The following is a 16,871-nucleotide window of genomic DNA, read 5'->3' as shown; positions in this document are numbered from 1 at the left end:
GGTTAATGGCTACTAAATGAAGATTGTTAAAATCAGAGCATCTCAGAAATAACAACGCTGAACCTCACATTCATCTTTTCTGACATTCAAACCATTTTCATCCAAAACTTACGTGGTGTTGCCATTTTTGTGAAGATAGGAGTCACAATATCTTCCAATTGTTGTTTCTGTTCAAAAATCTCGTTAATGGAAGCTTCCAGATGGGTTTCCAACCACTCCTTTTTTACACAGCATGCAGTGAGGATAGTATTCTAGAGACAGAAACAAAGTTTCCTACTTGTTTACTGAAAAATAAAACTCTATAGTATCTCTAAACCAGCACTGTGCAACAGAACTTTCTGCGATGATGGCAAGGAATAATACGTAGTTTCAAAAAAGAATAATATGTATAGTGTAATCCCATTTTCATACAAACAAAACCTTATAAAACTGCATGTGTGTGTACATATGTTTATATAAGTGATGGGACAAGTATGGCGAAATTAACACAAGATTGTTATCAGAAGCACAGGTAAAGTAGTAAGACTGGAAATGGAAGAGAGAAAGCTATTAAGTTTGTTTTAGGCATTTCAATTTTATTCTAATTATTACTATATGTACACAGTATTAGTTCAAATAACCAAATATTTAAAAACTGACATTAAAAAAGCTTTTATAGCAACTAGTTGGACAAGGCACTGTCTGTGGCAGGAAATTTTTGTTTCCCAGATCCAATAGCTGAAACAGCTATTCTAATAGAATTGTGCCTATATTTTGTTGGTTTCATAAGAGATTTTGTAAAGCGTTTTACAAACCACAGTGAAATGTGTAACTTATCATGTTCTCAGACGTGGGGATGTATTACACTTTGAGCAATAGCTAATTCGTTTTCATCAGAATTATAAGTCATAGGGAATTCACAGAACATCCTGCACAGAAATGCAAGAGAGTTTATTTTTTTAAGATTAATTTATTTGAGAGAGAGAGAAAAAGAGAGAGCCCAAGCAGGGGGAGGGGCAGACGGAGAGAGAAAACAGACTCCCCACTGAGTGCGACGCCCTACGTGGGGCTCCATCCACCACCCTGAGATCACAACCAGAGCTGAAATCAAGAGTCACCCAACGGACTGAGCCACCCAGGTGCCCGAGAGAGATCATTTAAAACCAAAACACATTTCTGGTACCTGAAGCATATCTTTTTATCTTAGTGTATATCCAAAGCAATAAACTAGTCCATATGCAGAACTTAGTATATGGTAAATGTGGGAGGTTGGCTTTACAATTAGCTATCCTTACATTTGGGTATCTTTTTCTTTTACCATTGTGTAAAATTTGAATGTGTAATGTATATATACAAAGAAATTAAAATATGATATATATATAAGTTTTGTATGGAGCACTCGGTGTTATACGCAAACAATGAATCATGGGACACTATGTCAAAAGGTAATGATGTACCATATGGTAACTAACATAACATAACATAACATAACATAACATAACATAACATAAATAAATAAAGCAAAACTTAATGAAATGAGTATCAGTAGACCCCACTAATCAACAGAAAAACCAGCACATTGCCAGAATAACACTATTTCTGTGCCCCACCCATAATTCATCCCCCTGTCTTCCTCCAAGAGATAATGACAATCTGTGCTTATAACTTTGCTTTCTTTTTTAATAGTTTTACCTTATATGTATGTATCCCTAAACAATATAGCTTTATTTTGCTTGGTTTTGAAGTTTATGAAAATCTCTATAGTCTTTGCTGATTTTTTTTTCACTCAACAATACATTTAAAAAATGTATTCATGTTCGGGTGCCTGGCTGACTCAGTCACTTAAGCACCAGTCTCTTGGTTTCGGCTCAGGTCATGATCTCAGGATGGTGATCTCAGGGTTGTAAAATCGACCTCACATAGGGCTCCCCACTCAGCATGTAAAGTCTGCTTAAGACTCTCTCTCTCCCTGTCCCTCTGCCCCTCCTCCTCCCCCCTTGCTCATGCACACTCACTCACTCTCTCTCTCTAAAAAAATAAATCTTTTTTTTAAAAAAAGTATTCATGTTGTTGAGTGTAACACTTAGTACATACATCTCGATGTCACTTAATATTATTTCATTTAATTTTTATCAGTCTATCTCTTACTAGTAGTTTACCAAGGAAGGAGCAAAGGAAGGAAGGAGGGAGGGAAGGAGGGTAAGAGGAAAGTGGGGAGGGAGGGAGGGAGGGAGGGAGAAGACAGCAGTAAGGACCACCATCTACCTCTATAGAGCATTAGTATAGAAATTAAAGATGTAAGGCAAAAATCTTAAAAGACTTTTGAACAAACAATAATCACAATGCAGTACCTTGTCTTCCTTAAAGAGCTTTCCTGGTCCCTTTTCTGTGTCTGTAACAGCTGCAGAGACCTTTGCAATATATTTTTTCAGAGTCAGCCTTGCAGCTGAAGGAACAGAACAATAAAATGCACAATAATAAGACAAATTTACAAGATACTATTATATACCCAGAGTTTATAAAGACTGTGTATAGAAGGGGTGTCTGGGTGGCTCAGTTGGTTAAGCATCTGCCTTCAGCTCAGGTCATGATCTCGGGGCCCTGTGACTGAGCCGCATGTTGGGCTCCCTGCTCAGTGAGGGGTCTGTTTCTCCCCCTCCCGATGCCTTCCACCTTCCTCGCAGCACCCCCCCCCCGCCCCACTCATGCTCTCTCTCTCGCTTGCTCTCTCTCTCTCAGGTAAACAAGTAAAAAATCTTAAAAAAAAAAAAAAGACTGTGTGTAGATTCATTAAGGTTATTTCCATTGAATTTCAAGATAGATAATACTCAACTAGCATAGCACTTTGGGACATTTACTGTGTTCCTAAAATTGTGCTAAAATTTTGAAGACAAATAAATATTAAATGTGACATCTAATCCCAAAGAGACCATATTCCATTAAAATAACTACTCTAGAGAAAGGAACAAAAATTCATTTCCAATAGATGAGCTGTCACTTGCTTTACCCTTTGTGATCCTTCAAAATAAATTCAAAAATAGCTTTTCTCTTTTTAAAAATATTTATTTAAGTAATCTCTACACCCAACATGGGGCTCAAACCCATGACCCTGAGATCAAGAGCAGCATGCTCCTCCAACTGAGCCAGCCAGGCACCCAGATTTTCTCTTAAAAAAAAAAGTGTTTAAAATAATTATATTCACTACAGCACCCATAGTAATGTCATCACAAAATCTGCAAGACCTGTTTGAATAAAATTACACTTCGAGAGAAATAAAAGACTCAAATAAATGGAAAGGTTTACTATATTCCTAGATGGAACAACTGAATACTGTAAATTGTAGATAAGCCCCAAATTAATTTGAAGGTTGATGTATTTACTTCCTATGGCTGCGGTAACAAATTGCTACAAATTTTGATGGCTTACAACAATACAAATTTATTTTCTCACAGTTCTAGAATCCAGAGGTTTGAAATTGGTATCAATGAGCTAAAGTCAAGGTGTTGGCAAGGCTGAGGGACCCAAGAGGAAAACCCATTTTCTTGCCCTTTTCAACCACTAGTGGTAGCCTGTATCCTTGACTGGTGGCTCTTTCCTCCATCTTCAAAGTACATCAGGTCTCACCTGGATAATCCAGAATAATCTCCTCATCCTTAACTGAAGGATCTACAAAATCCATTTTGCCATATGAACTAACATTCACAGGTTCCAGAGATAAGGACCTAGATGTGTCTGGTAGCCATTTTTTAGCTCATCACAGCCTGCCCTAAAATTCACATCTATCCCACATGTAAAATACATTTACCTCATCCCAACATCCAAAAATCTCAGCACATTACATCAACCCATGTCCAAAGGCTCATCTAAAATATCATCAACTCAAAAGTCTCAAATATCATCATCTAAATCATCTAAACAAGCTATGGGTGAGACTTTGGTGTGATCCATCATCATGGAGTAAAATTTCTCTCCATCTGCTGACTTGTGAAACTAGAAATCAAGTTCTCAACTCCCAAAATACAATGGTGGGATAAGCGCAGTGTAAGAGTTGTAGACACTGCCATTCAGAAAGAGAGAAAGTGGAAGGAAAACAGGAACCAGCAGTCCCAAGCAATTTTGGAATCCCAGAGGGCAAATCCTATTAGGTGTCAAGACCTAGGAATAATCCTCTGTGGCAGAAGGCTCCATCCTCTTGGCCTGTGTTTCAGCCTGAATCATTCTTTTTTAGGAAAGGTAGCATGTGTTCATAGCTGAAGAGCCTCATCAGTCTGTTTCCTGCCTGTAGGGTTTTGAGAGTCCAATAGCCTTTTTCCTTTTTTAAAAGATTTTATTTATCTATTTGAGAGAGAGTGCACAAGCAGGGGGAGCAGCAGAGTGAGAGAGAGAAGCAGACTTCCTGCTGAGCAGGGAGCCCGACACGGGGCTGGATCCTAGGACCCTGAAAGCATGACCTGAGTCGAAGGCAGACACTTAACCAACTGAGCCACCCAGGTGCCCCAAGCAGCCTTTTTTCCTTTTTGTTTTCTCTATCTCCCCTTGTTCAAACTGACAATGTTCCTGCTGGTATAACATCCTCAAAAACCTTGTGAGTCTTCCTGCAAGCCACAGAGACTCATTCCATTAAGCGAGAGGCTCCTCCACAGGTCCTTCTTGGATAATCTTATTTCTATCTCTGACTTCTGCTAAGATGGCTGAGCGGCACCATGAGTAACACACCCAATCTCTTCAGTACCCACAGAACACTGTCCAGCCACATCCTTGCTTTTTCTCCAGAGCACACTTTCCTAACAGTGAATCTCCTAATTTTAGCACTTTTGCTGCCTGGATAGGCTGAGAATTTCCCAAATCATCAAGTCCTGTTTCCCTTTTACATAACAGTTTTTTCCTCAATTTTTCGTTCCCCTCTCACATTTTACTATAAGCAACAAGAAGAAACCAGGTCATGCCTTCAACACTGTTTAGAAATCCCTTTAGCTAAATATCCAAGTTCCCCACTTACAAGTTCTACTTTTGATATAAGGACAGGACACAATTCAGCCAAGCTTTCCACAATGATTGTCTTTCCTCATTTTCCAATAACAAGCTCCTCTTTTCCTTCTGAGCCATCACCAGCAGCATCTCTAACGTCTGTGTTTCTACCAACAGTCTGCTCAAGGCAACCTAGGTTTTTTCTATTTTGCATCTCAAAATTCTTCTATCTACTCATTACCCAATTCCAAAGCTGCTTCCACATTTTTAGATATATTTTACAGCTGCACCTCAATTCCAGGTACCAAAATCTGTATTAGTTTCCTATGGCTGCTATAACAAATGATCATAGACTTGATGGCTTAAAACACTACTGTATTCTTTCACACTTCTAGGTGCCAGAAGTCTGAAATTGGTTTCACTGGACTAAAGTCAAGCATATACAGGGCTGAATCCTTCTAGAGGCCTGAGGGGAAAAACTATTCCTTGCCTTTTTTAGCTTCTAGCAATTTTGTTTTCCTCAGATTGTGGCCCCTCCCAACACCTCCAAAGTGCATCATGTCACTCTCTGCTTCCAGTCACATCACATTCTCCTCTTTGTGTCAAACATCTATTTCCTTCTTATAAACATCTATTTCCTCCTCTATTTCCTTGTGATTATATTTAGGGTCCACCAGGAGAATCCATGATAATCTCTCAGTCCCAAAATCCTTAATCATATCTGCAAAGTCCATTTTGCCCTATAACATTCACGGGTTCCAGTAATTAGGACCTGGATATCTTTGGGGGCCATTATCCAGCCTACCATGATCAGCATACAAAATCTCATGAAACTCCGTGTAGGAGTTTTTGATAGAGTTAAAAAGATCAATCTACAGAGGAAGATGGAAGCAGGATAGGGGGACCCTAGGCTCATCTTGTCCCACAAACCAAAGTAGATAACGATCATCCTAAATACCCCAGAAATGAACCTGAAGACTGACAGAACAAATTCCACAACTAAAGCGAGAGAGGAGGCCACAGTGAAGAAGAAAGAAGAAATAAGAAGAAGAGGGCGAGAAGGAGGAGGCAGAGACTTAGACAAAGTGCCAAGATGGAAGAATTCATCCCACATGAAAGAACAAGATAAGGTCACAGACAGAGATCTAAGCAAAAACAAATATAAGTAACATGCCTGATGGAAAATTTAAAGCATCATAAGTATACTCACTGGACTTGAGAAAAGAATGGAAAGCTTCAGGGAGACCCATAACACAGAAGTAATAAAGTTAAAAAGAATCTGTCAGAAATGAAAAATGAAATAATTGAGATTAGAAACAGGCTTAAGGCAATGAACAGCAGGCTGGAAGAAAAAGAAGAATGAATTAGTGTTACAGAAGACAAAATAATGGAAAATAAGGAAGCTGAAGGAAGGAGTGAAAGAAGAATTATGGAACATGAAAATAGACTTCATCTTATGGAACTGAGTGACTTCATCATCAAAAGTAATGACATTTGTATTATAGGAGTCCCAGAAGAAGAAGAGAGAAAAGGGAGCAGAAAATTTATTTGAAGAAATAATAGCAAAAAACTTCCCTAATCTGGAGAAGGAAACAAACATCCAGATCCAGGAGGCACAGAGAACTCCCATCAAAATCAACAAAAGCAGGCCAACACCAAAAATATTGTAACTAAATTTGCAAAATATAGTGATAAAGAAGAAATCTTAAAAGCAGAAAGACAAAAGAAGTCCTTAACTTACAAGGGAAGACCCATAAGACTAGCTACAGATTTCTCAACAAAAACATGGCAAGCCAGAAAAGAGTGGCATGACATATTCAAAGTGCTGAATGGGAAAAATCTGTAGCCAAGAATATTCTATCCAGCAAGGCAATCATTCGGAAGAGAAGAAGAGTAAAAGAGTTTCCCAGACAAACAAAAACTAAACCAGCCCTGCAAGAAATATTAAAAGGGATTCCTTGAGTAGAAAGGAAAGACTAAAAGTGACAAAAACAAGAAAGGAACAGAGAACATCTCCAGAAACAATGACAAAACAAGTAATAAAATGGTACTAAGTACATATCTACCAATAATTACGCTGAATGTAAATGGACTAAATGTTCCAATCAAAAAACACAGGGTACCAGACTGGATTAAAAAAAACAAAACTCGTCTATATGCTGCTTACACAAGACTCATTTTACACCTGCAGATTGAAAGTGAGGGGACAGAGAACCATTTATCATGTTAATGGATGTCAAAAGAACACGAGAGTAGCAATACTTATACGGGAAAACTAGACTTTAAAATGAAGTCTATATCAAGAGATAAAGAAGGGCACTATAGCATAATAAAGGGGACAATCCAACTAATAATTATAAATATTTATGCATCCAGTATGGGAGCACCCAAATATATAAAACAATAAAAAACATAAAGGAACGAAAGGATAACAATACAACAATAGCAGGGGACTTTAACACCCCATTTATATCAATGCACATATCATCTAAACAGATCAACAAGGAAATAATGGCTCTGAATGACACACTGGACAACATGGACTTAACAGACATATTCAGAACATTCCATCCTAAAACAGCAGAATACATATTCTTTTCAAGTACAAATGGGACAGTCTCCAGAACAGATCACATACTAAGTCACAGATCAGGCCTCAACAAGTACAAAAAGATTGAGATTATACCATGCATATTTTCTTACTACAATGTTATGAAATTTGAAGTAAACCACACACACACACAAAAGAAAAGTCCACAAATACATGGAGCTTAAACCACATGCTACAAAACAATGAATGGGTCAACCAGGAAATCAAAAAAGAAATAAAAAATACATAGAAATAAATGAAAATGAAAACAAATGGTCCAAAACGTTTGGGATGCAGCAAAAGTGGTCACAAGAGGAAGTATATAGCAATACAGGCCTACCTCCAGAGGCAAGAAAAACCTCAACTGAACAACCTACCCTTACACTTAAAGGAGCTAGAGAAAGAACAAGAAAAGAAGCCCAAAGCCAAAAGAAGGAAGGAAATAATAAAGATTAGAGCAGAAATAAATGATATAGAAACTAAAAAAAAAAAAAAAAACAATGGAAGAGATCAATGAAACCAGGAGATCAATGAAACCAATGAAACCCCTAGCCACACTTACCAAAAAGAAAAGAAAAAGGACCCAATAAATAAAATCATGAATAAGAGAGGAGAAATAACAACCAACACCACAGAAATACAATCATAAGAGAAGATTATGAAAAACTATATGCCAACAAATTGGACAACCTAGAAGAAATAGATAAATTCCTAGAAACGTATAAACTACCAAAACTGAAACAAGAAGAAATAGAAAACTTGAACAGACTGATAACCAGCAAAGAAACTGAATCAGTAATAAAAATCTCCTAACAAACCAAAGTCCAGGGCTAGATGGCTTCACAGACAAATTCTACCAAACATTTAAAGAAGAGTTAATATCTGTTCTTCTCAAACTATTCCAAAAAACAGTCTTGGAATTCATTCTATGAGGCCAGCATTACCCTGATACCAAAACCAGAAAAAGACTCCCCTAAAAAGAAAACTACAGGCCAATATCCCTGATGAACATGGATGCAAAAATTCTCAATAGCAAACAGAACCCAACAGTACATTAAAAGAATCATTCACCAATCATGGCCTCATAGAATGAATTCGGACATCTATACTCATGTGGTGTTTATATAAAATGGAATATTACTTAACCTTAAAAAAGAACACAGTCTTGCCATTTGCAAGGATGTGGATGGAGTTACCATCCACAGTGTTAGCTAAGCAAAATAAGTCAATCAGAAAAAGACAAATACCATATGATTTTGCTCCTATGTGGAATTTAAGAAACAAAACAAAGGAACAAAGGGAAAAAAAAAGAGAGAGAGGCACACCAAGAAACAGACTCTTAACAATAGAGAACTGATGGTTACCAGAGGGGAGGTGGGAGGGGAGTTGGTGAAATAGGCGATTGAGATTGAGGAGGGTGCTTGTTGTGATGAGCACTGGGTGTTGTGTGGAGTGCTGAATCACTAAACTGTACATCTGAAACTAATATTACACTGTATGGTAACTAACTGGAATTGAAATAGAAACTTAAAAAAAATCACTGTAATAATCAACTGTGTCATCTGTAGTACCTAACAATCTCCTAAGCCTCATTTGTGTATCTGTAAAGTGGACATAATAAAAGAAGTCACATTCAGACCCACTTCTGGAATACTTTCTTGTGTTTTTTTTTATTTGTTTGTTTTTTAAGTAGGCTCCATGCTGGGCTCGACACAGGGCTCAAATGTTCGACCCTGAGATCAAGACCTGAGCCGAGATCAAGAGTTGGACACTCAACCAACTGAGCCACCCACGTGCTCCAGGAATTGTATTAATGTATACGGACCAGTTAACTAGTATTGCTTCCAGCCCTTCACAGCTTCAAACCTATCAATCACGCTGCAAGCAAAATTAATTCCCTAAACTGGAATCCAAGGTTTAGATTTTGGCTACACTATTTGGGTAACCTGGAGTCAGTGGTAGTTCCAGAATTCCAATGCAGGATAGAGGAATTAGTTATCAGACAGGACTAAAGAACTTGTCATGAAACTGCATTTGTATAAGCATGCTGATCTTACTGAGAGCACATGTTTATTTGGGGTGGCTTGGTAGATGAGTTTATTGCAAGCATCCTCTTAATACCACCACACCTGTGTGATGCATTCAGGCTGCTATAGCAAAACATCACTGACTGGGTAGATTATAAACAACAGAAATTCATTTCTCACAGTTCTGGAGACTGAGAAATCCAAGATCAAGGCACCAACATGGTCGTGGTCTGGTGAGAGCCCTCTTCCTTCATAGCTGGCACCTTCTTGCTACACCTTCACATGGTGGAAGGGGCTAGGGAGTTCTGTGGGAACTCTTAAAAGGACACTAATCTTATTCGTGAGGGTTCCACCCTTATGTTCTAAGCACTGCCAAAGGCCCTATACCTCCTAAAACTATCACATTCAGCATTAGTATTCAACATATGAATTGGGGGTGGGGGAGACACAAACATTTAGACCATAGTAATACCTTAACCCCTCCACGTTTCATATATAAAATGGAAGTATTATAGAACAGTCTTCATGGCATTGTTATAAGGACTAAACAAAATATAGTATAATGCATGCAAGTATCTTGGCACAGTGCCTGGGATACAGTAAAACACTTGGCAAGTTTATTATTCTGTCACTCCTCTCCTCAAAACTCTATAAATGACTCCCTACTGACTACTGAATAAAACACAGAGCCCTCCAACATCCATCTAGCCACAAACTATCTTCCTAGCTTTACCCCTTCCAACATTCGTCCAGAGAGTCTACCCATTATTTACAGAGCAACATCCCCACCTGCCAACATGGCTCTCAGTTCCTCAGGTCTCTGCTCCGACATTAGCTTATCAGAGAGGCCTTTCCTGCTGGCCCTCTATAAAGGAACACACACTCACTCATTCACTTGCAACTTCCTAACCCCCTGCTGCTCTACTTTTCTCAAAAGCACCCCATAGATTTATAGATTTTGACAGATATATTTTCTGGGTCTTCCTACTGGAAAGTAAACTTAAGGAACATAAAGATTCTGTTTTGCGGCAAGTTGTGCATATATTCTCAGGTCTTAGAACAGTATTTAGCACATAGAGGTGCTCAATAAATATTTATTATATGAATGTTGACATAGGATTTCTCTATTATGTTTCCTCAACCTAAGATGCCCTCTCTGCATTGCCATTTTCCAAAATTCTAGTTGATCTTCAAAGCTTACTCAAATTCTCTTCTGTGAAACTTCTGATTCCCCCAAGTAGAACTCATTGCTCTCTCAACTGCTACACGATTATAATTTGAGTTAACTCTCATTTTAGTCTGTCTCATAATTTTTCCTATCTTGTTTTTTGCTTCTATCTCTAGACTGTAAGCTCTTTAAAGGCAGGATCTATGGCTCATCTTTTTATCATAGTCCATGCCGAATTCCACACCCCCTCACTCACTATCGGACAGTACCACATTGCCACCAAAGGGACACAGGTTAAAAGGGGGAAGAACTCAATATGTGCTTAACTATTTGAAGGGAAGGACATTCCAGAGTGAAAAAAACAGAAGCAGATGCTAAATTGTGTGGAAGGGTATGGCTATAGCAACTCTTTAGGTAGAAATAAAACTGCCATACCTCAGGAGGCTTGGAGGAGATACAGGTAAATTATTTCCATGAAAATCTGTTCATATGATTACAGAATTTATTAGCAAGCAAAAATTAGTAAAGTCTTCATTTTCAGAAAAGGGAAAAAGTTCAAAACATTCTGGCAAAAAGCAAGGAAAAATATCCCTAAGAAGCCCAGTAGGGGTGCCTGGCTGGCTCAGTTGGTGGAGCATGCAATTCTTACTCTTGGGGTTGTGAGTTCAAGCCCCACGTTGGGTGTATAGATTACCTAAAAATACAATCAAAAGGAAGGAAGGAAGGAAGGAAGGAAGGAAGGAAGGAAGGAAGGAAGGAAGGAAGGAAGGAAAGAAAAGAAAGAAACCCAGTAATTGGTTAGGTGACATCTTTTAGTTCCAATGTGGTCCTTTATGACATCACTGAATTTATCCTGAATCACTATGACTAATGATGTAATAATGATCATCAGTGTATATTATGCTGACAATTCTTTGAGTAGAGCACCATATTAACTGATCCCAGAGCGATTCTGCTCTGTGACCAATTTTTTGGCTATAGATTTTTTTCCCCCCATTTGAGAAAGATGTCCATTCAAGGACTATCCCTAACTTTTTCTCTGTTGTTTATCTGCTTCCTTAGGAAGAGCTTCTGCATTTGTGATGGAACTATCTGGACAAAGGTCGGATGGGAGATTTTTCCAGAAGAAATGCATTATCTGAAAGCTAAGCCTTCTCCATCTCACTGTCTACCTTACCCTCTGGACAAACTATGCTGCAGTTTTGCTAGTATGGATATATTTCAGGGTTCTTTACGTCTCGTTTATATTTTAGTACAAGCTCTCTTTTTAATCCTGTCTGTTTTATCTGTGCATTACCTGTGGATGAAATGGAAAAAACACCAAAAAAAGGTGAATTAGTGATGCAAATAGTAATAGTTATAAATACCATAAACTTTAAAACATAAGATTATCAGCCTCTTTGAGGGAAAGTACCATGTCTTATTCCTCTTTGTAACATCTCCTCACCCCACCACTCACCCCCAAACATGTAGTACAGTGTCTTGCACAAACTTGGGGCTCAACAATGTGTATTGAATTAGAAGGTCCTTAAAATAATCTAGTTCATCCTCAATCTTTCAAGTTACAAAATATATCAGGAAAGTAGTGAGCTACAATAAGTGGAATGGGTAGGAGATGAAGTTATCTGTCTGGGCCCATAGGTAAGTAATTCGATCTCTCTCAGCTGTCTCATCCATAAGTGAAGTATCTGGACAAGGGATCTGTAAAGTCCCTTCCAGATCTATCTAAGAAAGCTAAGTATGTCGAAGTTGTCGTGTATTTTTTTTTCTTTTTTAAATAGACTATAAACTAATTTCTAAGGTGAAGATAATTTTCTGGGAAATGGTGCTCTTAAACTAATTCCCCACTTGCCAATAGCACTGTATTTTGAGGCAATCTTAAAAGTTCATTGACCTTCACAACAATTAGATATTTATAAAATTACTAGGATTTAATTGCATTATACGCTGAGGCTGCTTAGTAAAGGAAAACATTTTACTAATATTCAAGTAATTTCGACAGAATTCTCTAACCATAAAAAGCACATATTAAATTCTAGCTGATGGTGATAATGATCACTATAATCTTATATGGGAACATATACAAAAGAGCATTTCTTTGGCACTTACACCTTTCTTTAATAGTAACCTTTCTTCTGTATAGACAAATAATGTGTAATGTTTAGAGTTTAAGTGCACATACCCAGAAAACAAATGTAATTGGGACTACCGTAAGAAAAAAATCTATAATATCATCTGTCTTTCTTCTTTAAGCTGAAAAAACCAGCCTCCTCAGATACATTTGGTAATGACCTAGAAAATCAGTCCATCTATGACATTGATCAAATACTCTGCCGGCTGGTGGCCACAACATCAATGATGACCAAGTACCTGAATCAGATGTCCCATCATCCTCCAGCTAAGAAAGTCAAGCACCGAAAACTAAAGAGGAAGAGGAGTGAAGGAGAAGGAGCCAGAGGATACTAGACCTATCTGTATGCAAATGTAGCTCATCCAATATGGAGATTACACAAGAAATCTGTTGAGACAACTCATGCTAGGATAAAAATGGTTCTTTGAGAGCCTTCGTAATTTTTTTTGTCACATACTTTACTGAATCTTTCCAAAGTATGGGTGGAGAAATTACTTCTATTCAGCAAAAAAGGCATCCATACTTACTAAAGTACCAAGAAAAAGATTGTATACAATCACTTCTTCATGTTTAAGTGTTTTTTCTTTTTAATGCGTTAGATTACTAATCATTAACCAATATGTAGAATAGAATCTTGATTTAGTGTTTCAATAAATCTCTGATTTAAATAATATTTGTGGGGTGCCTGGGTGGCTCAGTTGTTTAAGCGTCTGACTCTTAATCTCAGCTCAGGTCTTGATCTCAGGGTCACGAGTTCAAGCCCCACGTTGGGCTCCACCCTGGGAATGGAGGCTACAATAAATAAATAAATAAATAAATAAATAAATAAATAAATAAATAAATAAATAAATAAAATTAATTTGTAATTCTTCTTACTTTCCCAAGTAGATTTTTTGGCCATGTGGAAACTTTCAATTTCCCATCTCAGATTGGTAAAATAGTATGGAAATATTAAGAAATAGAATAATTTTTAAAGTATAAATTTTTCCATTTTCACTATTACAAATGATTATCAACATTTTCAAAATTTCAGGTTTTGGTTGATAAGTTACCACAGTTTTTAGAAAGTATTCCAGACTTTTGTTGATCAGCCACCTCAGTGTTTATAAGTACGGTTACCATATTTTCCAAACAAATTGGGAGACCTATCTGAGACTGGGACAGAAGATTTGATTTAAAACATGTTGAAAAATGCCAGAAAAACATGCCAGTTCTGTAATATACCTCCCATCAATATAAGGGAGGAAAAAAAACTTTTAAAACTTTAAAAAAGCAATTCTTAAAAAAAAAAAAACCACGATTCTTGAAACAGTGATATATAACTCTATAGTCTGTACAAGTAATAGAATAGTGCCTGCCCTGGGTTATTGTGGATTATTAAAAGTTTAACTATAAGTCCAGTTTCCAGACTCTCCTCCTTACTTCCATTCTTCCTTAGCACAACCCTACTCTGACATCTCCAAAAATGTCTCTTCCATTCTTTCAGAGTTCTGACCTGTCAACCAATTCCCTCTAAGAGAAGGCTGATACAAATTTCTTTTAATGAAAACTCTTGAAAAGTCTCCAAACCTCGAAAATCCAAAGCGAATGATCTCTAATGGTAGAATTTTCAACAGTAAGAGGAGACTCTTTTTTGGGTAGGTATTAGAGTAGACGGTTAGGCTTTAACAGGACGCCTGGAGGCCAGCAAAGGGTTAGAGACCTGTCCTGACAGCCCTCCAAAACAAGCCACAAGAAGCCGGATCAAACCAGACAGGCCCAAGACAAAGAAGGCTGGAAACCGTGATGACATAAGGGAGAAAATGTGCAAAACTCTGCTCCCAAGAAATCCCCTCCCCAAGTAATGAATATTTCACCCCCTAGTTAACAACTGTCAATAAAAGATAGAGATCCCAAGCCAGGGCATGCAGCTCTCTCTCGAGCTCACCTACTCTCACATCTTGACAGCGTACTCTTACTTTAATAAGCTTTCCTACTTGCACCCCTCAGTCTTTGTGTCTGGTCTGCCCTTGAATTCTTTCTTGTGGGGAGACCAAGAGCCTTCAATGACATACCAGGGATGGGCTGGGCAAAGGCCTCTGGGCCTGGGGGGGGGGGTCCTCCCCAGTCCATCTGACAACACAGGGAGTCCTCAACCCCTTAAACCTCTCCAGGTGACTCCTACTCTAATCACTAGAACAAGAAATACCAGTGGTTTAAACTCTCATTAAGTCTGAAACAAATGTTAAATGTTTTATTGAGTAGTTTGTGTTTCTGACATTTCGCAGCTACATTACCATGAAGCGCAAATCCTTACAATTCCATCACTGATCTGAAAAAAGAATACTAGTTTATATAGTATTGTAGTCTTTTTATCTCAATTATTAGGAAATGTTAGGTATAATTCCCCCAAGAATGTAAGAACCCAAAATAAACAGATGGATATTAGGAAGAAGAAAACAACTGGAACTCCATACCCATAAGTCCCAAACTATTTCTTTTCAGAAAAGTTACAGTGAAATTTGTCCCTGGTTTGTGTTTTTTTTAAGTACCATGGGCCACTGTTCAAAAATGGATTTTAAATTATACAATGTGAATTTCAGCTACAATAACTACTCATGGGAGATCACTTAAATTCTTTGTTATTTGTTTTCTTTTTACTTATAGATCTAACCATTAAATTGAAGCTATTCTTAGAAATATTGCCCCTATAAAACATTTAGTACAAGTGGATAATTATCTGTAAAATAATCCACAAAGTATAACTCATCTTTTTTTTCTTCCCAAATGTGCTACTTTCCCTCAATTTCTTTATTTCTATTCTCCCAGTCCTCCTTTCATGTTACTGATGAGCAAGTTCCTTATTGCTACCAGATGAATCTTCCTAAATATTACTTTCATCCTCTTCCTTTTCTATATAAAACTTTCAAGTGGCTCCCAGTTGCAACAGAAATGAAAACACCTTAGCCTGGTATTTCAGGGTATTATCTGGCTGTAATAACAGCAGTAGCATTTTTCAAGTGCTAATCACACACCAGGCCTTGCAGGAAGTGCTGTATATCATCTCATTTCATTCCTCACAACAACCCCCAAGACATAGGAACTATTATTGGTTCCCTTTTCTGAAAAATAAAACTAAGGTATAAAGAATTTAAGTACCTAGTCCAAGGTCACATAGGTTTCAAATGGATTTAAACTCCAGCAATTTGATTCAAAAGCCTATGTACTTTCTCTTTTATGATTCCACCTGTGCTGTAGCCCACCTGTGCAAATTATGACTTGCTATACTCGTAAGGCAATTTCGTCACTGTCCCCAATAAGCCACTTTCATTCCCAGCGCTCAGGCTGTGCTCACACCCTGTCCCCTTCTAATGTATTAAAATCTCACCCATTCTCCAAGGCCCAGCTCAACTCCAACATGCTCCAAATTCATGTTCTCTGACCACCCCATAGCATGGACCACATCCTCTACTGATTTTAACCTTTATTCATAGGTTTTCTGATGTAATTTATGTCTATAGCTTATCATCCCCCACCTAACAAATGTCCAGAGGGCAGGAACAACCAGTTGTACCTACAATAATGCTATATTCATAGTGGGCATTTAATAAATGCTTGCTGAAAGCACAAATGCAAGAGAACTAAGCAAAATGAATGCTGTGAACTTCACAAATAGTTTTTTAACCAATGTGTGTACACATACATAGTTACACAGGTATTTCCTCCCTGGAATCTCTAAGTTATGTTCTGCAGGGCTGTGGAAATGAATTAAGCAAAATATCACTAAAACTCAAAATAGCACATAGCTTTTTGACCTTTGATTGCAGCATGAACATACATGCAGAAAAGTGCAAAAATTATAAATGTCCAGCTCAATAAATTTTTACAAATGAACATACCATATAACAAGCAACCAGATCAAGAAAAAGAATATTATACCCTAGAAATTCCCCTCATGGCAGAAAGGTAACAGCTATTCTGACTTCTAACACTATAGATTAACTTTGCCTGGAAAGTCATTTTAAATTA

The 16,871-nt window shown here is 37.6% G+C and overlaps 2 protein-coding genes across 4 annotated transcripts in view; one reads left to right on the top strand and one right to left on the bottom strand.

Annotated features, from left to right (window-relative positions):
- ANKRD45 (ankyrin repeat domain 45) overlaps positions 1-16,871 on the bottom strand; it is a 60,816-nt gene that overhangs the window by 10,319 nt on the left and 33,626 nt on the right. For all 3 annotated transcript variants that reach the window (XM_045811417.2, XM_045811415.2, XM_087858781.1), the window contains exons 4-5: positions 2,331-2,425; positions 113-251 (exon numbers count right to left, since the gene is read on the bottom strand). In XM_045811417.2, coding sequence (XP_045667373.1) covers positions 113-251; positions 2,331-2,425 — 234 coding nt within the window. The remainder of the gene's footprint in view (positions 1-112; positions 252-2,330; positions 2,426-16,871) is intronic.
- TEX50 (testis expressed 50) lies at positions 11,739-13,199 on the top strand. The gene is made up of 2 exons (XM_045811418.2): positions 11,739-12,062; positions 12,986-13,199. The coding sequence occupies exons 1-2, from the start codon at positions 11,739-11,741 to the stop codon at positions 13,196-13,198; spliced, it is 537 nt and encodes a 178-aa protein (XP_045667374.1). The 3' UTR covers position 13,199.

Source organism: Ursus americanus, chromosome 2, assembly GCF_024610735.1.
Source record: "Ursus americanus isolate L20-20 chromosome 2, mUrsAme1.1.p, whole genome shotgun sequence".
In the NCBI taxonomy this organism is placed as follows: Eukaryota; Metazoa; Chordata; class Mammalia; order Carnivora; family Ursidae; genus Ursus; species Ursus americanus.
Note: the sequence above shows the minus strand (reverse complement) of the source record. Positions and strands in the feature narration are given on the sequence as shown.